At 43.1% G+C, this 27,565-nt stretch overlaps 1 protein-coding gene across 4 annotated transcripts in view; it reads left to right on the forward strand.

Annotated features, from left to right (window-relative positions):
* Positions 1 to 27,565, forward strand: part of COL5A1 (collagen type V alpha 1 chain) — a 302,011-nt gene that overhangs the window by 225,327 nt on the left and 49,119 nt on the right. For all 4 annotated transcript variants that reach the window (XM_075015472.1, XM_075015471.1, XM_075015474.1 and 1 more), the window contains exons 33-48: positions 1,426 to 1,470; positions 2,742 to 2,795; positions 4,490 to 4,534; positions 5,914 to 5,967; positions 8,478 to 8,531; positions 13,880 to 13,933; positions 16,942 to 17,049; positions 17,932 to 18,021; positions 18,157 to 18,210; positions 20,150 to 20,257; positions 23,012 to 23,119; positions 23,758 to 23,811; positions 25,651 to 25,704; positions 25,871 to 25,978; positions 26,072 to 26,125; positions 26,227 to 26,334. In XM_075015472.1, coding sequence (XP_074871573.1) covers positions 1,426 to 1,470; positions 2,742 to 2,795; positions 4,490 to 4,534; positions 5,914 to 5,967; positions 8,478 to 8,531; positions 13,880 to 13,933; positions 16,942 to 17,049; positions 17,932 to 18,021; positions 18,157 to 18,210; positions 20,150 to 20,257; positions 23,012 to 23,119; positions 23,758 to 23,811; positions 25,651 to 25,704; positions 25,871 to 25,978; positions 26,072 to 26,125; positions 26,227 to 26,334 — 1,152 coding nt within the window. The remainder of the gene's footprint in view (positions 1 to 1,425; positions 1,471 to 2,741; positions 2,796 to 4,489; positions 4,535 to 5,913; positions 5,968 to 8,477; positions 8,532 to 13,879; positions 13,934 to 16,941; positions 17,050 to 17,931; positions 18,022 to 18,156; positions 18,211 to 20,149; positions 20,258 to 23,011; positions 23,120 to 23,757; positions 23,812 to 25,650; positions 25,705 to 25,870; positions 25,979 to 26,071; positions 26,126 to 26,226; positions 26,335 to 27,565) is intronic.

The raw sequence follows: 27,565 nt of genomic DNA on the forward strand, positions 1-27,565 counted from the left end.
TGGTTGTTTAGTCTTTCCAGGCACAAAGCAGTAGATGCAAAGGTAGAGATCAGCAAAGCAGTGAAAGAGCTGTTGACAGTAATTACGTTTATTCTTTAACTTTGTTTAAAGGGAGCGACTGGTGTAAGAAGCTGGTTAGAGGATAATGTGTTTTTCACTGTTAGGTCTCCCGTTCATATCTAGTGCAACAATTATTTCCACCTGGTGACTGTTCACTGGCGTGAGATACTTGGGTGGACAGAGCTCAGCCTCTTTCAGACAGATGACTGCAGCGGGTATCAACTCGCATGTTACTTGGTAAAGAGACCAAAAATCTTGAATTGGGATGGAAATACACTATCCTCTGAAAATGGTCTCATCTGGTCAGGATATCAGACATTATCTGGGCATTTAATGCCTGTTCCCCGTGCTCTGTAAGCTAATATTGCACAACCGATGAGCCTGTGCAAGGTCAAGATGTCATCGTCGGACAAGACGGACTACCTACATACATACACGCCAGAATCTCTTCTGGGGCCTTATCCAAAGTGGATTCATTTTGACATCAGTCTCATAGAAAAACAGGAGTTATAGCATGAGCTGGCTGCTCATTTCTTTTCAGGGACCAACCACCTCTTTACTGACTTTTTTTTATTTAAACAGTCAACACTTTTCAACGCTTTTAAAGAAGAATGTGCCTTTTTTCCTCAACAGTGTTAGTAAAGCATGTTAGAAATGTTTCTGTTGGTTGATTTAAAAAGTTTTGTAACAATGTTGAGAACGTTGACAGTATTTAAAAGCAAAAAGGGAGCACAAACTTGCAGAAAAAGAAATTTTGAAAATTCCAACTTGAGAACTGAAAAAACAGTCCCAGATCCCCCCCATTTCAAAGGCATTGAAATGAGAATAATATTCAGAAGTCGACGTTTTTTTGCAGACATAGGTTTACATTTCTTTGCCCAGCTGTGGGAAAATCTTTTCCTTTTAAAAGTCCTGTTTGTTGTGTCACTGTAAGAGAGATGAAGAGAGACCCTTGTGCACGGATTTTCAGAAAGGCAGTGCTCTGTAAAGAAAAGTACACCACCTGTGCAGCAGTCTGAGTTCGAGGAGAAAAACAGATGTTCTTCCCAGCAGTTTGAATTATCATGTCAAGTTTCATCAGAGCATTCGTATCACAATCTAGTCCATTCAAGCATCACAAAAGGCAAAAAAATATATAATTTGAGATTTCATTCTGCATGACCCTGGTTTTCCTTTCAGTGAAAACAAAAATTGAAGGGAAAATATGTTCCAGAACCTGGTAGGGTCCATCTTTCACTTGTTTCCTTTTCACTGAACCGCACGGGTGTGTTCATTTCATGCAAACTCAGCCATTGAATGAGTGCTTCTGCACAGCCTCAAAAGTTGTGTAGGTGGTTACAGATGTCTTTTTCTCTTTGATTGCAGGGTACACCTGGCAAACCAGGACCAAGGGGGCAGCGAGGTCCAACGGTAAGCATGTGTTTTCCCTAACAATATCTACCAAGGCGCGTTCCTAGGATTATAAATGTAGGTGAAGGAATTTGGTAAGTGCCCTAATTCCTGGTGAAAACCTTTTGGAGCTGGGCACCTTTGTGTTGGGAAATCTCGCCAAAGTGGAAGACCAAAACACCAGATCTCACTCCTGCAACTGGGGATATTAAAAATATAGCTCTAGGTCCGAATTCTATTTCCTGTTCATATGAAAGGCCAAACAAACCCAAGCCATCAGATTTTAGGAAAGTTTGAAATCCTGCTGTCCAAATGTCCTGGCTCATCTCTACTTAAAAATATAAAACCTATGTCATGACTAGATCCTTAACTGATGTAAATAAGTGGGTGAAATCCTGGACCTATGGAAGTCAATGGGAATTTTGCCATTAACACCAATGGAGCCAAGGTTTCATCCAATGTCTTCAGTGGACCTAGGTTGATTACATCTGCTGAGAATATGAACCAGTTTAGTCCCTCCTTGACTTTTCTAGGGGGCCCGTCAAGTGAAGATGATCCAGAACTGGAATATTTTTGCCTCATTCCTCGCTTCTTCCTTTCCCTCACCTCCCACAAATATTGGTTGCTCAGGTAGAATGGAACCCAGATCAAAACCTTGCATGTGTTCTCTAAAACAAAAGTCTCAACTAACAGAGTTTTGCAAACTCAGTCTCGAAAACTGTCTTGGTTCATTCATTGACTTACTTGGTTTAAACCCTTGTACTCTGGATGGCGCATAGGTGATCTACAAGTCTCCTCCATTTCACTCTTTCTCGGGACAAAACTTCTAGCTGACCCCAGGAGTACCTCAGTGTTGTCTTTCAACCTCATTATAGAGATGTAAATAACGAAAATCCTCTCACCCAAACCCTTCATGTCTTACACACCAGAGCCATTCCAATGAAGTCTGTAGAACTATTCCTGTGAATAAAGTGAGCAGGATTTGGTTCTTCAGTTGATTTTGATGCCTTGGAGGCAGTGGAATTTAGGATCTGACTTTTGCTTTGGGAAATTGAATGCTGAGATCTTACCAAAGCCAAACTTCGGTTTCGTGAGCCCATGCTAAGGTTTCTGTCTAGCAAAGGATTTGGACTCATGAGACATCCCTTTGACTTCAGTGGGGCTAGCCATTGGTTTAATGTTACTAATGTGCTTAAATGGTATGCTAGACCAGTGCCTGAGAATCAGAAAAGCGCTTCTGCAGCAGCAAGTGGTGGAACATTTGATGACTTCTTTGTTGGTGTCTTTTTCAGGGTCCACGTGGTGAAAGAGGTCCGAGGGGCAGCACTGGGAAGCCAGGCCCTAAGGTAGGTTTTAGGAGCATTTGTGTGTAATTGGAAATACAGGTGTATTTTGAGAAATAGCTGTATATAATGTTTCTGATCAGATGCTACCCACATTTCTTTCCTCCTGACAAAGCGTTCCACTCTGAAAGCCTAGAGTAACTAACAAGCTATCACCCAACTAAATATCTCCTGGTTAGAGACTAAGAGCGAAGAATCCTGGGTTCTGTTCCCAGCACTGCCATTGACCCAAAATGCATCCTTGGGCAAGTCACTTGAACTGCCTCTGCCTCAGATTCTCCCTCTGTAAATGGGATCATAGGGCGACTTAATTTGCGCCGTTAACTCATGGTGAAATCATCTGAGAGAAAGGCATATAGAAGTGCTGTGTCGTATTCCTACTTAATGCATCTTAAACAGAATTTGTCAGCCATTCACGTCACTATTACCTGATTAAAGTTCTTTAAAAAAACAACACACCAACATCCTTTTTTACAGGCTTGAGGTGGGCATGACATGCCCTAACAACAGAATCAGACCTCATATTATTAGTCTGCACTCCAGACCAGTGCTTCCATCTAATATTTTCTATCTGGGGCAGAATAAATTTTATGTGCACCAAGGCATGTGTGGATGTGCACCACCACTCAAAACACATGCTGCCTGCTGTGAGTGGCTGCAAATCAGCTGGGAGGCACCTGAATCTCTCCTGCCAGATGCCCAAGCGCTCAGCTTACAGGGAACACTGCTTCAGACTTAATCTTGTTTTAAACACTTGCCTGGGCATTGACATCTTCACGCACACATGACTGTAAAACGTGCATGAGGCAGCTCTTAGTTATGGACTCTTGAAAACATTACTAGCTCATATTGTGGCATGGGAAGAGCGTGGGCCTTTCATGCATGAGCTCAATTCCTTCATGAGTCTTTGTTCTCCAATGGAAAGACTCACCCCCATGCTGAGGATCAGCCAAAATCTCACCTAAGCCTTTCTGTGAGGGCTTAAGTAGAACAACAGATTGTTCACAGACCTTTTACTGGCTCTTCTGCAGAGGAGCAAATTTCAGCGTAGGGGCACTAGAACCCATTCAGATGACCACAACCATACAATTCTTGAAACAAATCAGTTCTCTTTATGAAGATTGATGATCTTGGTTGGCTGGCACATGCAATAAGCATTGTTTTCTAAGCCAAACAGGTGCCGGAGGGTCAATTGCATGATGGGTAAACCATTTGACTCTGCCAGAATCTGCTACATCAACTGATTCAGTGACCATCAATCACTTGAGATAATGGAAATAAAGCCTTTGTAATGAATGTTGTCACAGCCACGCTGGCTGCTTTAAAAATAAAAGTCACAGCTTTGGGTCAACAATAATTTTTTATAAATACCTCAGCTTTCCCACAGCATGTCTCTCACAGAATGAGACTATTATCTGGTGGAAATCTCTGAAGCCCACTCATATTATCTATTCTATATTTGTATTCAGAAATCCAAGGATTTAGAGGGGACTAGCTGGTGGGGTAGGAGTGAATCAGTCTGTTGCTCATTTGTCAGAGGCCGTTATTTCCAATACAGTTTTATTAATAAAGAGAGAGAAGGGAGAGATCAGGAACAGAAGATGAGTGATGGCCCTATTTTGCCTAATGCCATTTAGGATCTTTGTATGAAGTGCCTGAAATGATTGTTAATGACGTGTTTTATTTATTCTTAAAAGGGCAACTCTGGTGGCGATGGGCCCCCTGGTCCTCCTGGTGAAAGGGTAAGAGAAACAATTGGAAAGAACAGAAAAGGCTTGCTTAGAACAGGCAGTCAGGTTTGTGGTTAGAGTCCTACTTATATGAAACAGGGATCTGCCGATGTCTCAGAAAAATTCATTCAAAATGATGACATTCTGGTTACCTGTCAGATGAAAATCATCCTTGTGCAGACAGCCTGCGTCCCACTTCCATCCTGCTTCTCTCTGCAAGACAGGACTTCAGTAGTGTGTAGGTGCTGAATGAATGTAACTCATGCTGACTAGGAGCAGGAAAGAAGTTCTGTCCACATATGCCTGTGAACCAACCTGAGCTGTCGTTTTGTAGAGGCACGGTTCCCCTTTAATACTTGTGTGCCTTTTCCAGGTGATCACAGCAATGTGTAGCTTGAGAACAGCTCAAACAATAGAAGAGTCTCCTTTTTCCCTGTATTTCTGTGTTTCTGCCTGAAAAATTGCCCGTTTTCCATAGGAAAAGGCAAAATTGTGTTCATCTGCCTGACATAAACCGGTGTTTATATTCTTTGCTTACTCGACATTGTGTGTGGGTGAGTGGGGTGGGCAGGAGGTTGTTGATGACAAGAAAATAAAAAAGGTAAGAGCCATTCTGAAACTTGTAAGCATGCTGAATTACTCAAGCCTAAAACTCACCTATGCTTCCACAGTTAAACTGTTACACAGAGTAATGGCCATACAGTCACAAGACCTATTGGTTTTAGTTAGGCTATGTCTACATTAGCCCAGAAAATTGACCCGCTCCAGGCTTCAATTTTGCACATCTCATAGCAATGCATGAAATCAATCTCTCGGGTCACAGTCAACCCCTGTACTCCTCCTGAGATGCGAAAAATAAGGGAGGTCAATGGGATTGTTTTTCCCACCGACCTTGTTCAGGAGGAAAAGCCAAATAACCCGAGCACAGAGAGGTAGATCCTAGCTACGCAATTGCCATAGCTAGAATTGCGTATCTGCAGTTGACTTACTTTGCCTACTGTAGACATAGCCTAAGTCTCTTCCTAACATATTTTGAGATACAGATATTGGTAACTCCCATCTACCTTCCACATCAGTCATGGTGAGAAAAGATGTGATTGCAGAAATCAGGGGAGTGAGGGAGAGGTGATTAATAGGGCTAAAGATGCACTTATCACTTACAATCCTTTGCCAGTTAGACCAAAGACTGTAGTACCTTTTCCCATAGGTGTTTGTTCACTCATATACTCCCTTTAAGGGACACATTTATTCAGTCACTGCATGTTCATTCTTTAGTTTCAGGGGCAGTACTACATGTCTCTCATTAATTTGCTTTCCAAACTCCTGATATCATTCACAATAAAATGTGTGTTACTTCTAATGCCCTTTAACTGGATTGTTTTGCATTCCAGGGACCTCCAGGACCTCAAGGACCAACTGGATTTCCTGGACCAAAAGGCCCCCCTGTAAGTAGCATCCCTTCTAGAATGAGCAAAGGAATATGCCATGCGCCTTCCATCCAAGTGCTATTGTCTTAACTTTTTCACTGACAAGTGGCTACATACCCAACAAAGCGCATTAGACACCCATGTTAAAAATGGACTGGTTGGGATTTTAAATAAGCCACAGAGATTCTGCTAATAATATGCAATCTACATCCTAAGCAATTGTTCAACAGCATTTAAAAACCATCAGCCACTTTTCTTTCCTTTTTGTATCACCTTTACTTCTGCAAGAGTGGTGTGCTGGAGTGTGCCCACAGAAACTCCTTTGGGGTTGATTTCCTTGCATCTTGTAGAGTCAGGACTATTCTCCATCCTTGAGCTAAAGAAAGATTCTCCATTGGTTTCAGCACCTTTGGGGAGTCTGTGAAAAAGGATCATCTCTTGTAAGGCTCTGAGTAACTCCAAATCCCATTGATAAAAACAGGAGCAAAGGGCAGTCAGTATCTTGGGGAACTGGGCTGAACACATGAGCAGATGGGGTTGCCTCATATCAAAAAAAAATATATATATATATAGGCATTGGAGAAGGTTCAGAAAAGGGCAACAAAAATTAGAAGGGGTTTGGAACAGGTCATATGAAGAAAGATTGAAAAGATTGGGACTTTTCAGCTTAGGGAAAAGGAGACGAAGGGGTTATGTGACGGAGGTCGATAAAATCATGATTGGTTGAAAAAATGAATAAGGAAAAGTTATTTACTTGTTCCCATAACAAAAGAACTAGGAAATCACCAAATGAAATCAATGGGTAGCAGGTTTAAAACTAGCAAAAGGAAGTTTTTCTTCACACACCACTTTGTAGGCCTGTGGAACTCCTTGCCAGAAGAGGTTATGAAGACCAGGACTTTACCAGGGTTCAGAAAAGAACTGGATAAATTCATGGAGGTTAGTAATAGAGAGGTAGTCATGTTAGTCTGTACTCCAGCAAAATAAATGCAAGGCTGAAAGCTAAGTCTAAGGTGCGGGAAGTCCTCATCAGAGACATGCTGTTCGCAGACGATGCTGCTGTAGTGTCTCACACAGAAGACCAGCTTCAAAAACTGCTGGATCAGTTCTCCAAAGCGTGCAAGGACTTTGGGCTTACCATCAGCGTAAAGAAGACAAACGTACTCGGTCAGGATGTTGCTGAATCCCCATCAATTGTCATTGACAACTATACGTTAGAGGTCGTCCATGAGTTCGTTTACCTCGGGTCCACCATCACTGACACCCTGTCGTTGGACACTGAGCTAAATAGGAGGATTGGAAAAGCAGCCACAACTCTGTCCAGACTCAGCAAGAGAGTGTGGAATAACAACAAGCTGTACACTCACACCAAAATGGAAGTCTACAGAGCCTGCATCCTCAGCACCCTCCTTTATGGCAGCGAGACTTGGACCCTGTATGCCCACCAGGAAGAGAGGCTGAACATCTTCCACTTGCACCGCCTCAGGCGCATCCTTGGAATATCATGGAAGGACAGAGTGACCAACACCGCCTTCCTCGAGCAAGCTGGAATCCCAACCATGCACACCCTCCTCAGGCAGCGTCGACTCCACTGGCTTGGCCACGTCCACAGGATGAATGATGGAAGGATTCCAAAAGACATCCTGTATGGTGAGCTAGCCTCTGGCAAAAGACCTCCTGGACGCCCCCAGTTGCGCTACAAAGATGCCTGCAGGAGAGACCTCAGAGAGACAGACATCGAGCTGGACAACTGGGAAGAACTAGCAGACGACCGCAGCAGATGGAGGCAGGGGTTATACAAGGGCCTTCAGAAGGGCGAGATGAGGATCAGACAGCTAGCAGAGGAGAAGTGAGCGCACAGAAAGCACACTAAGGACTTGCCAGACACCCACCACATCTGCAAGAGATGCAGCAAGGACTGTCACTCTCGTGTGGGTCTTCATAGTCACAGTAGATGCTGTAAATGAGGTCCTCAATTGAAACTATAAAGGGCGCGATCCATAGTCTATGCAGACTGAAGGATGCCTACTAAATAATAACAGAAATGTAACACTTTAAAGACTAACTAAATGATTTATTTGGTGATGAGCTTGTGGTTCTGTTGCACAAAAACTCATCACCGAATAAGTAATTTTGTTAGTCTTTAAAGTGCTACATTTCTGATGTTTTGTTTTCATGGAGGTAAGGTCCATCAATGGCTATTAGCCAACATGGATAGGAATGGTGTCCCTAGCCTCTGTTTGTCAGAGGCTGGAAGTGGATGACAGGAGAGGGATCACTCAATGATTACCCGTTCTGTTCACTCCATCTGGGGCATCTGGCATTGGGCTCAGTCAGAAGACAGGATACTGTGTTAGATGGACCTTTGGTTTGACCCAGTGTGGCCGTTCTTACATTATTTTCAGATCGGATGCCAGCTGACAAAAAGTGTTGTACTTCTATACGGACACTAGCCAGCTTGCTCCTATTTAATAGGGTGCTACTGGACACTTGTTGAAATTCCTTGTTGCTCTTTTTTTCTTCTTTAGGGTCCACCAGGAAAGGATGGATTGCCTGGTCACCCCGGACAGAGAGGTGAAACAGTAAGTAGCTGGAAACCTTGGATGGATCATTAGTCCTGAATCTGTTTTGCTGATTGGTTCGTCTAAACCCTTCTGTGTAGCTGAGGAGATGCTGCCATTTGTTTTATTCCAACAGTTTGTGTTTCTTCAGCTACATGGGAAGGTCTATGGGAATCAATACCCTTTTGAGCAGGACAGATCAGTCTAACGATGATTTGCATGTAGGCCACCTATTCTGCTTCTTCCCCCAACCTTCCATCACCTTATGTCATTCATAGAGAAGACACCAGCAGAAAGATACAGTAAGAGCAGGAGAGCAGTCCTTCAGCTCTTACACTTCCATAACTTGCATTTAAATCAATGGGAATTTTTGCATCTATAAGAGCTGTAGCAATCAGGTAAGTGGCCACTGATGTCTGATTGGGACATTTTGACTTCCACTCCAGAGGGGTGAATATGTGCTGAGGTCAGCTTAACTTCTACAGAATACCACAAGTAAAATGTTAGTCTATTTTGGGTACTTTCTTTTTGAGGTTAGGAAAGTGGAGAAGAAGATGCAAAGTCAAAAATTAATTTCCATGCTATCCCAATGGTCATACTCCCTTGGCAACTTTAGTGACCTGCACTTCTTATCTTGCCTTTGTCACTTAAGAGGGGAAAGATGGTCTCTTTCTTTAGACAGCTCTTTGATGGACTTTTGTGGAGACTGTCCACGTGCTTTTTCTCTCTCTTTCGTTATTTCTAAAATTGTTAAGTGTCCATGCTCTGATTGTATAGTAAAGTTATTCTTGGTCTCTCATTTCAGATGCTTTAAATTGTATGGGATTCCTCCTTTACATCAGAGGAAAATATTTCACACTGTAGTCACTTAGTTCAGTGGTCAGGTTTCTCAGCGCTTCTGGCTAGTCTTCCATTTGGAATGTTGAGAATAAATTCTACTTCTTAATACCCCACACTACCAGCACAACGAACTATATTGCACAGCAACAAAGAATTAGTTTTTGATGTACACCTAGCCAGAGGAGGGCTAGTAGTGGCCAAAATTATTGGCTTTTATTTTTGTTTGTTTGCTTATTTTAATTAGGAAGGGGAAATTCTGGCCTCATTGAAGTTACTGGGAACTGGGGGGCTCAACAGGAAGTCTGTTTTCTGCAAAAACCAAAGAAGAGTCCTGTCGCACCTTAACAATTACCAAATTTATTTGGGCATAAGCTTTTGTGGGTGGGAGCCCACTTTGTCAGATGCATTTCCAGTTTGGCAGGGATATATGCACATGCAACCAGGGGATCACTGTGAGGAGGACCAATGTTAATGTGATCATTTCAATCAGGATGGGTGTGACCCACTCCCAACAGCTGATGAGACGAGAGAATACCAAAAAGTGGATGATGACTTGTTGTAGTGACTTAGCCGCTCTCAGTCTCTATTCAAACCCAGTCTGCTAGTGTCAAGTTTGCATATGAAACCCTGGGCTGCAGTTTCACCCTGTAATCGGTTTTTTGTCTCAAATACGGCAACGATCAGGTCTGTCGCTGCGTGTCCAGGGAGGTTGAAGTGTGCTCTCCAACTGGTTTTTTGAATGTTGCCATTCTTGATATCTGATTTGTGTCCATTTATTCTTTTGCATATAGAGGCAGTCCTGTTTGGCCAAAGTACATGGCAGAGGGGCATTGCTGGCACAGGGTTTCTGTGCGTGCCCATGTATGCAGCATGTTCATATCTACTTGCTTTAAAAGACTGACTCTGCCCTTTATCTAAAGCAGCTCAAGGGGTCAGGCAATGTTTTGCCCAAGCCCTTATGATAACCAAATGCTAAAGTTGGCTGTAACTCAAGTTGGGGCTCCTGGCTGTGTAGCTACCCTGTTGTGTATTCTCTCCTCTTATGTGCATACTGCTTTATCAATTTTAGAAGATTTTATTGTCCAGATGTAAGCATTGTTTCTTACCAAAGGAGAATGATGAGGCACGAAGAAGGTATGATAATATTGGCTCTGTTTTCTTTGTCCTCTGGGAAAGTTTGCTTAAAGGATACTCTGCAGCAAAAATTTGTTTTCTTCCCATGTCAGTTTTTGGATGCAGTAATTCATCTCATTTTGCTTGCCTCTTTTGGGTGTCTTTTTTCAGCTGGTGATGAGCCAACTCATTTGCTATTGTTATAATTATGCTTTTATCAACATTGCACGATGCATGCTAGCAGATAGACAGCTGTTCGCTCAGTATTTCATTTAAAGGAGAATTAAAACCTCTTGATTAAGCTTTGCGTTTTTCTTTGCGGCCCTTCTTGGCAGATAAGCTTTTACGACGGCTTTGCATATTATGCATTATTCTCCTGACTTATCACAGAAAAGTTTAATTAATTTGCCTGGCAGTTGGGTAAGCACAGCAATGCGAATATTGTCCAGTGTGCTGTTATGCATTTATGTACAGTCCAGAAGAGTGGTTATATAGTGACATGCATAGTACTTTAGGTCACTAAAGCCATAATCTCAGAGCAGATCGCTAATTAAGGGTGAACTGAAAGGTTTTGACCTGCTGTGGTTTTGACCTACTATGCGCTCGTCCCTAGTAGGTGGCATTTAGTTTTCCTGACACCATCAATAATTCCAGGAGGGACACCTGAATTGAAGTGAAAGCTGCAGCTCTGCTTGCTTCAGATGTCATCAGCTGTTGGAAAAAATAAAACAAAACAACAACAACAAAAAACAAACAAAAACAAACCCCATCACGCTCCTTACATGGGTGGCATGTAAGTGAAGGAATAATTGTCTCTCCACTAAATTGGTAAAAACCCTGTTTCTTTTTAGTGTCCTTCATATTCTGCTGATTTGCCTATATTAGGCAGTAATGCTTAAAAATATATATCCAATTCACCTTTGACAGAACAAACCCTTCAGCATTCACGTTCATTGACCACTCTGCTTGGGGATCAAACATACAGACTGAGCAAGAACCAATTTGCAGAACTCACACCAATGTGTGTGCAGTTATACCAGCACAAATACTTGCAGGCCCATTTTTATACCCCTCCCACCAGCTCTTGCTGCCCTTCAATAGATCCTGAATATTTAACTGGCAAGCAAAGTGCCAGCTCCCAGTGCTTGAATTCTCAATATTAATGCACTTGCCCCAATCTATATTATTAAACTGTTTCAGGTAACTTCTTTCATGTTGTGTCTGTTTCTTTTTGTCCTTATGAGAAAGGGAGAGAAAGTGGGAAGGGGAGACACAGAAAACAGATGAAATAATGGTTCCAAACTGGTAGCCAAGCTGGAGCACTCTATGTCGCCATGAAAGAGATCCCAGTTCAGGTGCATATTGCACTTCCTTTTCAGCCCTGCACACATTAGAGATGCTGAAACATCTTTGGATTCTTGGTCATGATGTCAGGTTTAAATTTAGGAGCATACAAAGTGGAGAGAATCAGGGAGATCCATAGGGATCCTTCAGGCAGGGATCCTTCCTCCTCGAAAAAAGTTTGTGTCATGGTGGTTGATATATTTTGCATTTTTCAAAATTTGGTGATTTTTTTGTGGAAAATGTTCAGCATTTTCCCATCAACTACAGTACACATTCTGTGATCCACAAGCATTTAAGGTTGTTCTCTGTAGCTTTCTGGTATGTCAGAGTAGTGTTGGCTTAATACTTGTCTATCCGTCTTCTGTGGCAGAAGGAAGCTTCATTCAAGATCATTAGAAATAATGTTGATTAATCACAGTGCAAGCTACAGAATGAATGTCAGTAGTGCATCCTCTGAAGAATAATCAGAGGAACCCTATGACCTAGGAAATCTCAGAAATATCCTTATTGGTTCCAGTACAGGGAATATGGTTGCTCTTTAAGTAACAACTTGAGGAATTTGCTCCTAGTGTGAATCACTTGCATTAAAGTCAACAGAGTTACTTGTCTTACATACTCCTGTATCAATAGAAATTACTTGGATGCACATACAACACATGGTATTGTGGTTTAGGAGTTTTTTAAAGCATGCCTCAGAGCACAGCTGTATTAATTTTGCTGAACAAGAGCCCTCAATATTTGTGTATTTGTTATTGCTCACCCTTGCAGCCTACAAGAGAATAAATGTCTTAGAGTACTTCTGCATCAAGGAAAGGAGAGAATGTTTTTACCATTTCTCTGCAGACCACATTAAACAGCTTAAACTGGAAACTACCAAGATTTCCAAATATAATATCAAAAAGACCCAAAGAGAAATGTGCTTATGGTTTGTTTGCAACAGATAAAAAAGTAAATCACATTTGGAAACTGAAATACAGTATCCCTGTGCTGCTGTGTTAGAACCAGAAAGCACAACTGACTGATACAGAAAGTGAAAGGCAGCAGGCCAGCCTCAGCATTCAAACTGAGTGACATAACAAAATAGAAACCCCAGCAGCTCAAGAAATAGGAATAAAAGGTGTCCACTTGGCTGCTGTGTTTATTCCCTGTGACTGAGCCTTCCTAGAGCTGAGCTGTTCTTGGAACCTATGGCCAGATCTACACGAGGCATTAAAAGCAATTGTAGATACACAATTCTAGCTCCAGCAATTGTATGGCTAGAATCGACTAATCTATAATCGACTTACCTGGCCATCCTTCCTGAGGGAGGTCCATGGGACAACCTCTCCCGTCAGCCTCCCTTACTCCTCGCAATATTGAGGAGTACACGGGATGACTGCCGACCCCAAATAGTTTAATTTTGCATGTCCCCACTAGGTTCGTGAAATCAAACCCTGGAAGATCAATCCTGACCGGGTCAACCTTCCACACAGTGAAAGTGTCCCCTGTGTTGCTCTGCTGTGGGCTGTAACCCCAACTCAGTGCCTTTGCTGGGAGAGACCAGAGCTTCTGACTCAGCAGGGAAGAGTAGTAGGGCAGGATTATGTTTTTAAAATTTCTTCCATTTTAGTCATCCCACATGTTAATACCAAGACAGGTAAAGATTTCTTTTTTAACATTTCCTCCAGATTCACAAGTTCTGTTAGAAGCGATTTATAAATATAACACAGGGTAAATTAACATAGTGCCATTGGAATAAAAAAGTTATGCTGATTTATACCCACTGATGGTCTGCCCCATGTACTGTAAACATGTCGTTCCATTACACAGTGTTCCCCCCAGGAATCACAGCTATAGTAGAAAGGGTTTGATAATTTCTTTTTCTTGTTTTACCCCTGCAAATAAACTGAAGAATTTTTTCCATCTCCTATTTGATTGCCTCTTTTTATTGCCTTTGGGGATTCCAGTTCTTTTATAATCTCCAGTAAGTTTTGTCAGAGCATGCTGAGCTTGCTACTGTCAAGTAGCATGCTGAGATTCTTGTATTACTATGTCTTACATCTAACAGTGATTCATTTTTCTTTTTCAAACAGGGTTTCCAAGGCAAGACAGGTCCTCCAGGCCCTCCAGGTGTTGTTGGCCCACAGGTGAGAAATAAACACAACATTTACAGCAGTCCAGACCTGCTTGGTCTTGCTGACAAACGATATCAGACTTTGGATAAACTTTTGTTTATTGTAGCTTCTAGGATGATGAGTAGAACATACAAACAGATGCTGGGATTTGTTTTTGGCTATGGAACACCAATAGGTATTTGGCATGTTTGTGTTCCTGGCCCAAGGTGGTTGTGAACACCCAAAGCTCTTTTTTTAAATTGTGTGTGAAAATAGTTAGTTCTCAGGGCACAGTTTTTTGGAAAAACATCCCCTGAAGTCATGGGACATCATCATGTTCTCAATCTGCTCAGTGACATGACAAAATTTTTCATCTGTATAACTGAGAGTAAAGGTTTTGTCTCTGATCTCCATAAGGTCAGGGTAAATCAGATAATGCTAATGAAGTTACAGGTTGAGCCTCTGTAGTCCGCACCCTGGTGACCTGACTGGTGCTGAACAGGAGAATTCGCAGGACCAAGACAGGTCAATTTTGTCCTGCAACATTACCAACACTTCTACTGCTTACTGAGCTCTTAGAAGATATTTAGGGGTAAATTACAGCTAAGTAACAGCACAGAACACTGAGAGCCAGGGCTAGTGGCTGTAAACAAACTTCATGGGACCACGGGAAACTTGGCCACACCCATGATCAGCGGTCATCGAGCTAACTAAAATCATGCCAGACCACAGATATTACTGAACCAGAATGTCCTGGACTAGAGAGATTCAATCTGTAGTGGAATTATACTGGTTTAAAAATTGGTGTAAGAACACAATCAGGCCTGAAATTTGTCCCACTTGGCAGCCTACCTCCAAATGAAGCAGACATTTGCACAGATCCACACTGTAAGATTTTTAAGGTACCAAATCCTCAAAGGGCTATTGAATGGCTACACAGTGTGTGGCTACATTGGTACATTTCATGGCAGTGCAATATTGCTGTGAAATATTATCCTAAAGAAGTGCATCACTGTGTAAAGTATTCTTAAAAAACTGCCAGTCTACTAAACCCATTTATCCAGTGAAGTCACTATGGTTACCTATTTGAATAAGTCTGTGCAGGATCAGTCTCTGTAATACCATTTCATTAGGAAGGTTTTATGAATGGAGAAAGATTGTATACAAATTCTTGCTTTAATTATGTGTGAAGTGTTCACTGTTTAATTACTTAGTAATTAACACATCCTTCAAGATGAATGGCAAAGTTCAATGTTACGGAACAAATACATGGTTATCTTTATCTTCTAAAACATAAAACAGATTGGGTACCAATTACTTTTGGATCTGCTAACTATAATCAGTGTAATAGGTAGGAATGTGGCATCTCTGTTTAACATCCAAGCTACTACAACAAGTGTCGTCCTGCCAGTTATCAAGACAGACAAAATCCCCTGACAATTACATGGTAAAATTCAAAGTATACACACAGAAATGGAAGGAATCTTGAGAGGTCATCATGTCCAGTCTTCTGTATGCATGGCAGCACCAAGCATCATCTGGATAATCCCTGCTTGTTATTTGTCCAACTACTCTTAGAAATCTCCAGAGATGGAAATTCCACAACATCCCTGAGCAATTTATTCTGGTGCTTAACCACCCAGACAGGTAGGAAGTTTTTCCTAATGTTCAACGTGAACCTCCCTTCCTGCATTTTAAGCCCATTGCATCTTGTCCTATCATCAGAGGTTAAGGAGAATAATTTTTCTCCTCCTCCTCCTTGTAATAACCTTTTAAGTAGTTGAAAGCTGTGATCATGTCTTCTCCCAGTTTTCTCTTTTCCAGACCTAACAAACCCAATTCTTTCAATCTTCCCTCATAGATCATGTTTTCTAGACCTTTCTCTTATGCTTCTGTGGAATCTTCTCCTGTTTGTCCACATCTTTCCTAAAAAGTGGTGCCCAGAGCTGGACAATACTCCAGTTCTGTTACAAATACCATACTTAAACGATTAATTACCACCAAGAAACATAGGTCTTTATATCAGAAAGAATTTTCAGGGTAATTACCGTGTTGTGTTCTCTGTTTTGTTCTCATCACTGTTCATCTACATGTGTAGTACTCAGCTGATTAGTAATTATCTCATGGAGTCACAAAAATCAAGTATGAGAGGGATAGCCATGTTAGTCTATATCCACAAAAAAAACAAGAAGTCCTGTGGCACCTTATAGACTCATGGATATTTTTGGAGCATAACCTTTTGTAGGCAAAGACCCACTTTGTCAGATGCATGTAAAAGCTAATAAATGATTTATGCCCAGTGCAAGAAGGAAATAGGATGATCCAATGCACTTTGGGAACTTTCCCATAAAACTTTAAGCATAAGAAGAATGCATTTATGCAGCCACTCTCATTGTGAAGGATCCTAACCCACCTAACAAACTGTACAGAGATGCAGTTTTATCCAACACTGGAATGAAGACTGTTCTAATGTACAATTGTGTGTCCTATTAACAGTCCACAGTGACACTGTTAGGAGAATAAAGTGAAGCAAATTCTGTACCCAGTTGAAACCTCAAGGGAGGTTTAGACAATGAAATTGCCTTATTTGGATAACAAGGCAAAACAAGTATGTGAGGGAAATAAGGCAAATAATGACAGCTGTCTGTTGTGGTCAGGAAAAATGCTAGACTTGAGCAAAACCTAGCAGGAGATATATGAGCCTCCCTGATGTTTCATTTCTAAGGTAGGTACTGGAGTAATAAGACATTGATCCGGTGTGACCTCTCTGCCCTAGTTTAAAGGGTCTCCAAGAGGAATGCTTCATGCATTTGTTGCAATGGTTTTCAGTTCTGGAGGGTAAAAGCGGCCTGAGTGAGCATGGTGACCTTTTAGTGCCTTTGTTGTTTCAGTGTTACATGCCTACGAAAGGGAAAATTGCCATGCTGACCTGAGTCTGCATGGTTACATCATGAATAGGATTCACTGATCTACTGACTTTGCTTGTTCCTTGTCTCTGTAGTATTGAACTCTTCTCTCTGTATCTTTCAATCTTTTCTTAGGGTCCGACTGGAGAGACGGGTCCAATGGGTGAGCGTGGGCATCCAGGTCCACCCGGACCACCAGGTGAGCAGGGTCTACCTGGCCTGTCTGGAAAGGAAGGAACCAAGGTAAGCTGTTGTTGCATTTGGTCTGATTTCATATTTCATTCAGCACTCAGGTGTGCATTGGAGCATGATGTTCAGGCCACAGGATTGGAAGAGAGGCCAGTGAGGGTTAGAATCAGACTCATTTGTTCTTTCAGAGTAAGGAGTGACTCTTGGAGGACTGATTGGCTAACAAAGAGAGTATAATTTTCAGTATTACTGCCTTCTTTTTTTCAGGTATGATTTGTATCTGTCGTAGAGTTGGGGGTGCAGGTCTAAATGCATGCATCTCTAGCAACCTGGCTGCAGGTGCAGACGAAGAACAGAAAGCTAAAAGGACTGACATTTGCATTATAGTGCTCTGTAGCTTTAGCAAATCTGAGAGCATCCTTCTTTATGTATAGGGTCATATTTCTATTTACATGAAGTTGGGATGAGACCAAGCCGGAAACCCCAAACCAAACTATCCCTCCACTGCATCCAAACTTCAGGGTGGCTGGCCCTGAACGTAGATCAGAATGTCACTACTAACACCTCTCTTGGAAATGGGCAGAGCCAGAACTCAGGATCTGAACATACCCTGCACATGAGGAGCACAGCCATTCAAAATACGAATTCCACCTCCAAACGTGGCTCTGAACTCTGCAGCTCCACCCTTGTCCATGGCTTCTGTAGCGAGTTACTAGGTGCTTCAGCTATTCACATTTAGCAAGAGACTAATATGACATGCTGCTGATCAGTTGGTCCCATGATATAGATAGACCTAGGCTGGATGGATGAGGAGATGAGATTAGAGTTCAACGTTTCAAACCTTGACAAGGGTTTGCATTTTGTTAGAACCTGACCAAAGGAGCCAGGCATTTACTGATTCCAAAGATTCTAAACTGTTGACCTTTTCCATTACAGGGTGACCCAGGACCTGCTGGCCTTCCAGGCAAAGATGGCCCTCCTGGATTAAGAGGCTTTCCTGGTGAAAGAGGTCTGCCCGGCCCAGTTGTAAGTAGAAGTTCCTCTTGTCTGTCTTATAGAGATGATGCAATATATAGCATCAAGGGAAGCAAAACACAGTATTGCAGTGCATCCTATTTCCCAAGGAATGGCATGGTTTCATCTCTCTTTTTTTGGTTACAGGGTGCTCTTGGGTTGAAAGGCAATGAAGGTCCCCCTGGTCCACCCGGCCCAGCAGTAAGTATTGGCTCTTTGTCATTTATTGGCATTACCTAACACATTAGAAACATAGAATACTGGAAATAGAAAGGACTTCAAGAAGTCATCAGGTCCAGGCCCCTGCCCTCACAGCAAGCCCAGGCACCCTTCAGATTATCCCTGATAGGTTTTTATTTAACCTGCTCTTAAGTATTTTCAAATGGTGGAGATTCCACAATCTCCCTTGGCAATTTATTCCGGTGTTAAACCACCCTAATGGTGAGGAAGTTTTTTCCTAATGTCCATCCTAAACCTCCCTTGCCCGTAAGCCTGTTGCTTCTTGTCCTATCATCAGAAATCAAAGAGAACAATTTTTCTCCCTGGTCCTTGTAACAGCCTTTTACATGGAAGCTGCTATCATGTCCCATCTCAGTCTTCTTTTTTCCAAACTAAACAAACCCAGTTCTTTCATTCTTCCCTTATAGGTCATGTTCTCTATACCTTTAATCATTTTTGTTGCTCTTCTCTGGACCTTCTCCAATTTTTCCACATCTTTCTTGAAATGTGTTGCCTAGAACTGGGTATAATACTCCAAATAGCCTCATTAGAACCCTAATGAGTAACTACTGAGGCATAGCTGCTGTTTACGAGCAGGCACCCCTTTTCCCTTTTGGTGTTAACTAATAAATGTTTGAGTATAATTTTATTTTACAAGACGCATATATAATAGCTCAGGTCATTAACCTCTGGTTCTCTTGACCATACATGGTGCTCTGAGGAAACAAAAGGGCTCAAGGCTTTTGCCACATGAAGACTGAGCCTTTAGTTCCTGATACACGTCTACACTTTATCAACCACAGGGTTAAATATATGGCATTGCCGCCGTGCCACAGCAGCGCTGTAGACACTTCCTACATTGATGGAAGGGGATTTTTCACCAATGTAGGTATTCCATCTCTGAGGCTGTGGCCACAGTTGGCCAAAACTTTGAAATGGCCATGCTAATGGCCAAATCGAAGAATACTAATGAGGCACTGAATTGAATATTCAGCGCCTCATTAGCATTCACACACTTCTGGCCTCGGTGCTTCGAAAGCACCTCCTTCGAACGCGCGCGGCGTGGTGCGGCTACAAGGGGATCCTTTTCTAAAGGACCCCGCACATTTCAAAATCCCCATATTCCCTTCAGCTGAGGGGAATAAGGGGATTTCGAAATATGCAGGGTCCTTTCAAAAAGGACCCCCATGTAGCCGCGCCAAGCCGCACGCATTCGAAAGCGTTGCTTTCAAAGCACCGAGGCCAGAAACGTGCGAATGCTAATGAGGCGCTGAATATTCAGTTCAGCACCTCATTAGTATTCTTCAATTTGGACATTAGCATGGCCATTTCGAAGTTTTGGCCAAGTGTGCCCACAGCCTCAGAGAGGCATGTACTAGGTCAAGAAGAGAATTCTGGTATCTACAATAGCAGTTAGGTCAGCCTAACAGTTGCACCTGCATGACGCTTTTCACAGCCTGAGCTAGGGAGCTAGGTTGATCTAATGGTTAGGTGTCCTCCAGATCTAAGTCACTGCTTGACACCAACCCAAGTTTTTGCCCATTGAAAGCATTTCAGCTGAGATTCCCTTATTCAGAGCAGGCCTTCCAGAAGAAACCCTTACCACTCTGTTGCCTTAGCAAGGAACTGACTTGTGCTCTTGTTCTAAGCTCTGATAATGTGCCCCCCAGCAACTGATCTCTAGTGCCATCCAGCCACAGCCCAGCCATTCCAGTGGTTTTAATTAACATAAAAATATGCAGGATCACTCAGGCTTATAGTGCAGGCCCGTTGCCTGGCATACGCAGCATTTGCACTCGTTTACCTTCTGAATTTTGCACTTCATACGTTTTCTATATCCTAACTTAAAATGTTTCTTCCTCTTCTATTTTTCATACATTTGATGCTTAATGACTGTTTCATTTTCCTCCCACACCAACAGGGTTCTCCTGGTGAGAGAGGTCCAGCTGGGGCAGCTGGCCCAATTGGTTTACCTGGAAGGCCTGGGCCCCAAGGACCTCCAGGACCTGCTGGTGAAAAGGGTGCTCCTGTAAGTATTACATTCAGGTTAACAGAAATGTGTAAAATATGCTTCAGTGTATGTGACTATGTGTCTAGGCATCCTTGTGATGACTGTATGGCAGGCCCAGTTGGTGCAAATTCTCTGATTTATGTGCTTGGTGTCCTCTCTGAGCCACTTAGCCCACCTACTAAAACCCCAGGCACATTTAGTTTCCTGAAGGCAGCAAATATGTTTTCATCTGTGACGGTAAATAGAAAAGGAAATCTAACTAACCTTTTCCACTGTTCTCATGTCTGTTCCAAGGAGGGACTTCTTCTCTAATGTTGTTGTGTTCTGGGAGATTTAAGAAGTGGTAGCTGATTCCTTTGATATTTTCTCAAAACTGTTGCGAGCAGGAAGATAGGCAGGCATGCAAGGAATTTTGGATGACTCAACGTTAGATGAAAATCAAGGTGTTTTCTTTCCTGCGCAGCCTTCGTAGCTCTTCAAATCAAAACTCCGCTGTGTGGGTATGCTGGCAGATTTTCCCACTGGATGCCCAAGCAGGGGAACAACCACTGTCTGTTGTGTGCATAAGACTAAACAAGCCATCCAAATCCATGTGGAGGAGAAAGGTAGCCACTTTCCCCTAAGATCTAGCATGGCCCACTGGGATTCCACCTGCGGCCTGAGAACCCTCTCTCTGCCCCCCTCCCCAGGTACCCCTTGCTCTCTGGGGAACTAGAGTCCTGTACTTCCTACTCCATCCCATCCTTCCCAGCACTTGCAGAGCACCATGAACCTGCTGATTCATGTCATGTCCCTCCTCCTCCCTCTCCCTCCCAGAGCTTGAACAATGTTCCGACTCTGGGAGGGTTGGAGAGAGTCAGGGATGGAGCGTGACTTGGATGATTTGTGGTGGTCCAAAAGTGCGGGGCGGGACAAAGTGTGGGGTTCTAGGCCCCTGGCATGCAAGAATCATAAAGGAAGGACGCAGACAGGGGGTCCATGGGCCATAGGTGGAATCCCAGTGGGCTGCAAGCAGCCTGTGGGCTGCAGGTTGCCCACCACTGCTACAGACCGTTGTCCTGCTCAAAATGTATCTCCATATGGATGCTGAGGGTCTGATAGCCTGCTGCAGTGAGCTGATGACACTTGGTGCTAACACTTCACCAAGCTCAACGTTGCTCGGTCCACTCTCTGCTCCTTCCTACAGCAGGTTCATCTCAAAGCTATGCTAAAGCCAGTCCAGAAGAACCAGCTGGGATTGCCATTCACACCCTTGAAAGAACAATGCCTCCTTGTGCCATAGGGACTACTAAAATCTATTTCCAGGAGGAATAGCTGTCCTCTTCCAGGTAGCCCAACAATGGTTCTTTCATTGCCCCTGCCTGAAAAGCTTAGTTCACGTGAATGAAGCTTGTAGCACCATGGGATCTCAAATGCAGTTGGGGTTTCTGGGTGCTGCTGCATTATGACTATAAGAAATCATAGTAATGAGAGCTTATGGAAAATATTGTTTAAAATAGTCCACATTGATATCATACTTTGAGCTGTGGTTCAAAATTTGCATTTTTCCTGTGTCGTGAGGAGTAGGAAACACTCAGGAATGGGGCTTTGTTTAGACCCTGCAACATTGGCCCTCAGCATAAGAATCTTCTTGCTAAACAGGTGGGAAAGTTGATACCTAAATAGATACCTGGAATGGACTCTGTCTGTGCTCTTTCATACAGCCACATGCCTGCAGGAATGTGTCCTATCATTCCACGTGAGAACTGGGTAGTGTGTATTTCATGTTTAAAAACATAGCTCTGCTCTCCTTCTTTGGAAGAAGGCTGATTGCATTTCTTGTGCCGTGCCTAAGCTGTTGTGTGGCCATATAGCACAGACTGCTTTTGCATCATGGGAATCACAGTCAACCTTACATCCAGTGAAATGGCCAAAAGCTGGCCTTAGAGATTTCTGACTGAAGTAGAACATTTATGTTGATTTATTTGTGTTATTAAAGGTGATTTTTCTCCCCACCGATTCCTGCATTTGATGGTTTATTGAAAGCTTTCGCAGCTAGTCCCAAGGCAAGAATTTCCTCTTGAAACAGCATTACGAACTTCTGTGCTGTTTCATGTGTTATGGTAGAGGGGAAATAAGCAATTTACCTGGTCTCTAATAATTTACAGTGGAATTCAGACATAATTAAATTTTGTGCTAGGGATCTGGAGAACATTAACTCTGCTGCTCATATGAGCAAAAGTGAATTCAAGGACTCTCGTCTCAAGGATACAAAAAGCGTAAATACTTAAACAGGGGGTCAGCTATTTTCAGTAGTTCATAAAACACGTGATGGACTAGGTCATAGACTTTGGTACTAAAGAAAGGGGAAACTCTGTCTATTTCATATATAGAGCTAGCATTTATTCTTAATCAGAGTAGAGTTAATGTCAATAAGATTTGGTTCTTGGAAATGACAAATGGTTGAATACATTTTGTTCATCACTCAAAAAAAGACAAGATACAGGAGTCAAGATAAAATGCTAAGATACTATTATGGTAGCACTGTCTTTGTATGCATAGTCGGGAATATTTCTTCATTTCTTTGTCTTTTAAGATGGAAAATTATGGCTGGCTTATGACAGAGACTCTTATTGAACTTTCAAATGTCTGCCAGATACTAGTTCTACTATTTATGCCCAAATACAATCCAAGGCTGGTGGAGGATAAGCAGTGAAGTTAATGGGATATTTAGGCTTGAGTCAGAGGGTGGAGGAGAGCATTGTTTAACACACCTGTTCACGGTACCTCCAGGGTGAGAAAGGTCCGCAAGGCCCAGCTGGTCGTGATGGTATTCAAGGTCCAGTTGGACTCCCAGGGCCAGCAGGTCCTGTTGGCCCCCCAGGAGAAGATGGAGATAAGGTGAGAAAAATCTTCTAAGTGTACTTCTGCTCCAAATGTCCCCTTCCCATTTGGCAGATCCGCTTCTTCTGCATATTCAGAGTCAGATCTGCTCCATTTAGGGACATAATTAGATTTCTACCGCTTCTTACATCCTGTTAGCCCTCTAGAGTCAGTAGAGCTGAGACAGAATTGGCTGGGTTTTGTTCCTCATCTACAAAACTATGTACTAAGTTTTAGTCTGTTGCTCTCCCATGAGCCTGTTCACTTGGCGTTACTCCACTTCGCTAGCTTTTCCAAAATTAATCATGTTCCCCCACCACCTACGGTAAGCCCTTTGGGCAGTAGGATATTCAGAGATCGTTAGCATATAAATATGCCCCTCACTGTCTCTTTCGCTACCAACAAGGTTAGCATCATGATACCTTGGGTATCGATCAGCAGCTGGGGAAAGTTTTCAAAGAAATGTTTCAAAATTATAATTATACCTGAAGGGCCCGATCCTGCCTCCCTTCCCATAGCTCCTCTGGGAAGTTCTAACTTCAGCAGGATCAGGCCACTGACATGGTAGAATGTAGGGGAAGAGGCCACTTGAACTATATGGCTACATGTGTAATCACTGAGCACAGCACTGATTCACACACATTTGTGTCCAACAGGGTGAGATTGGAGACCCAGGCCAGAAAGGAAGCAAGGGTGACAAAGGTGAACAGGTAACCTGGAACTTTGTTATTAAAAATCCATTTTGTGTTCCAATTTCTTTTGGCTTTCGCATGCATTTGTCCTAGGCAGTGTCTTGGCAGCAGCCAGTCTGCTGGGACCTATGCAAGATGGTTATTTTCCATTATTTGATGGAAAAATAAAACTAAGTATTTAAATTTAATTTCCCCTGTTACTTACACCCTGTGTTTATACATATCATTATCATGTGGAAAGAAAAAGTAAAGGTTAAAAGGTAGTGTATAAGCCTGTCATTTGACCTGTATTAATGCATGGAACAGAGATGTGGCCAGCTAATGAGCAAGGAAATCAGTATGCTGTCCACCATGGAAATGAAGATGTTGATGTGGTCAAGTGACTGGACCCTCCATGTCAGGAAAGGAAAGGAGGTTGGAATAGGGCTAAAGTTGAGGGAGGCTGGGTTACATTGGTATGGACATGTCCAGCAGAGATCTAAGAGGTTCTGTAACCACTGAGAGGTAGACTTGAACCTGTAGCTTAGTGCGGGAGCCTCTACAGTTTGAGCTAAAAGCCAGCTGGCTCTCAGCTAAGGCTGTGGAGGAGGCTCTCTGTAAGTGGTCAAAATGCCACGCCATGGGACAGTGAACCACACCAAGTAGTTAGGTGGGTTACATGCCTCCCATAGCTGAGGAAGCACATCCTGAGCTTCAGAGACCCAGTTGAAATCCCAGAGGAGCTTCTACTTGTAACAGCTGATGGGCAGACTCAGACCTGGGACCCCTGGAGCTTTGTGCAGGAGCCTCTACAGCTTGAGCTAAAACCCAGCTGTCCTCTGTAGAGGAGGCTCATTCTTTTTCTGTGTAAGTGGTCTAGGTGCCACTACATGGGACAGTGAACCACAGTCCTGGGTGTGTGGGTTACACTTGCAATAATTGAGAATCTAAGAACTAGGATGTGTCACCTAGAGAGTTGGTGAAATCTCCATCCCTAGAGGCTTTTAAGTCCCAGCTTGACAAAGCCCTGGGTAGGAGGATTTAGCTGGGGTTGGTTCTTCTTTGAGCAGGGGGTTGGATTGTGTTCCTTACTTTCCAGAAAGCTTTCAGTTCTCTAATTGTTTTGCAACATGTAGTAAACTAGCACATTTACCCAGTGTTGCTGGGGTCCTTAATTCAATTAAGTTTCATCTCCCCTGTGCTCCCCAGACAGGGTGAAAAATTTAGCAAACGGTGGGCTTTTCCCTGGCTCCTGGAGAAAGGGAGCAGCCAGCAATGTCCCAGTATGAATCTAGTGGGGACGAGCTTCATCCCTGTTTCCCCACACTCCCTAAAGAATGCCTGGGGGTTGGGAGGCTTAGGGCCGGGGAGGTCCTGGGTATGATAAGCCCAAAGTCCCCCAAACCCCTGCCCTGCCAGTCCCTTTCACCATCTTGATGGTTCTGTATCTTTTCTGTATTGTTTTATAAGAAGCGATCCCATTCCAGGCACATCCCATTTTCCTGGCACAACCAGACCCTTACTTTACATTGTTGTGATAAGAATTATCTGCATATCAAATATGGTGGTCCTAACTCTTATCATTTAGGAATTCTTAAACAAACAGACAGACAAACTTTCTCAAATATATCGTAGACATTATGTTCCAGCTCATTCTGGATTGCAATGGTGTGATTCCACTTCCATCAGACCAATTTCCGCTGGTGCATGTAAGAGCAGAATTAGGCTCTTTCTCTTTTATTTGTTTTCAGCACTTCAGAATTTTGGTGAGTTCAGTCTTAGGCTGGGTGCAAAAGGCAATGCAGCGCCATACCTGATAATTGTGAGTCTTTAGGTCCATATTGCTAACCACCCTGTTGACCCTCTTTTTCTGAACAGGGTCCACCAGGTCCTACTGGTCCACAAGGTCCGCTTGGTCAGCCAGGTCCAGCTGTGAGTATTATTGATGGTTAATTACTCTTGACCAAGCATGCTCCATTGAGGAAAGTGGGCAGCATTGCCATTTAGTACAATGGAAGATGGGGATGTGAGCCCCAAATATAATATCTATGATTTAAACAAAACTCATCGCATCCTCTTCCCCTCTTATCCCCTGCAGGGAGCTGATGGGGAGCCTGGTCCCAGAGGACAACAAGGCCTCTTTGGTCAGAAAGGTGATGAAGGTCCAAGAGGTTTCCCTGGTCCTCCAGGTCCTGTGGGCTTGCAGGTAATTTCCAATGGGATATTGGGGTTGTAAGTTCCGATATTGCTTTTGTGATGTAACCTACTGAAAATATCCCATGTAATCATATCTGCACAGGGTTTGCCTGGACCACCTGGTGAGAAGGGAGAAACAGGTGATGTTGGACAAATGGTAAGTGAATCCAATTCCCCAGAAGTTTCATCATTAACATTGGCTTCTCTTACAAAGTATTTATTACCTCACTGATTGCTTATGCCTCTCCTTCCTTGTAGGGCCCACCCGGTCCCCCTGGGCCCAGAGGTCCATCTGGATCACCAGGAGCAGATGGTCCACAAGGTCCTCCAGGCGGAATAGGAAACCCTGGAGCCGTAGGAGAGAAGGTAAATCAAGCTGAGCATGGCCTCGTTTGACTTCCATGGAAATTGGTGGGAGGATTGCTGTGGACATCAATAGAAACAGGCTAGCGACTTGTGTTGTGGTCCTTGTGTTGTCCATGGGCTTGGTGAACCAGCAAGTTTTCCCATAAGCAACTGTTTCAAGTGAAGAGGGGACACAGGAAGCACTCTAGTGAATAGAAACCAAGTGTCTACACTTCTCATCCAGACTTGACTGATGTCAAGTATCAGAGGGGTAGCCGTGTTAGTCTGGATCTGCAAAAGCAACGAGGCGTCCTGTGGCACCTTATAGACTAACAGAAATGCATGAGTATAAGCTTTCGTGGGCGAAGTGGGTCTTTGCCCACGAAAGCTTATGCTCATGCATTTCTGTTAGTCTATAAGGTGCCACAGGACCCCTTGTTACTTGACTGATGGTGCGGGACCATTTGAAAACTGGCCGGATGTCCTAGTGCACAGGAGTTCAAGAACTGCCATCACAATGAGCACTAATTAACATTATTGCTGGTGACCTTGTTAGGGGGTGTAATTGCTGTTGAGATGTATGTGCACTTTCAGATATCACAGGGTAGCGTGAGGAAGCTTGGAGGGCTATGGTGAGGCTGTGTTTGCTTCATATATATGCAGAAGATGTATTTTATAGCTATCTACAAGGGAACTTCTACCCTTTCTAAGTATGCTTAATTATTTTCCCCACTGCAAAACCAATAGATATTCCACCATCCATTACAGTTGTATAACTTGATTTCTTCTTAATTATATGGACTATTAAATTTTTTAAAACTTCTGTTTTTGTTGCTGTGAAGAAAAAAATGGATATTGCCTCCCCCCCTTGGAGAAAAAACCCACATGTCTGAATACTGAAAAGTATGAATAAGCTGATCTTGCCACAGAGAAACAATGGGGATCAATCTGGAGAGGTGCAGAGCACTTCTGTGAGGTGCTGAGAACCTTTAAATCCTCTTGCAGGCAGTGGGTGTCAGTGTTCCCTCTAAGTATTTTCACACAGGGTAGAATAAATTTTATGTTCACCAAGACATGTGCAAATATGCACCACCAGTAGAAACACATGCTGACAGCTGTGGGCGCTCTGCTATTCAGCTGGGCAGCACCTGAATCTCTCCTGGCTGCCCAAGCGCTCAGCTTACTGGGAATGCTGACAGGAGTTGTGGAGATATTCAGCACCTTTCAAAAAGGAGCCTGTGGCAGGGCAAAT

The sequence above is a fragment of the Carettochelys insculpta genome, chromosome 21 (assembly GCF_033958435.1).
Source record: "Carettochelys insculpta isolate YL-2023 chromosome 21, ASM3395843v1, whole genome shotgun sequence".
Lineage (NCBI taxonomy): Eukaryota > Metazoa > Chordata > Testudines > Carettochelyidae > Carettochelys > Carettochelys insculpta.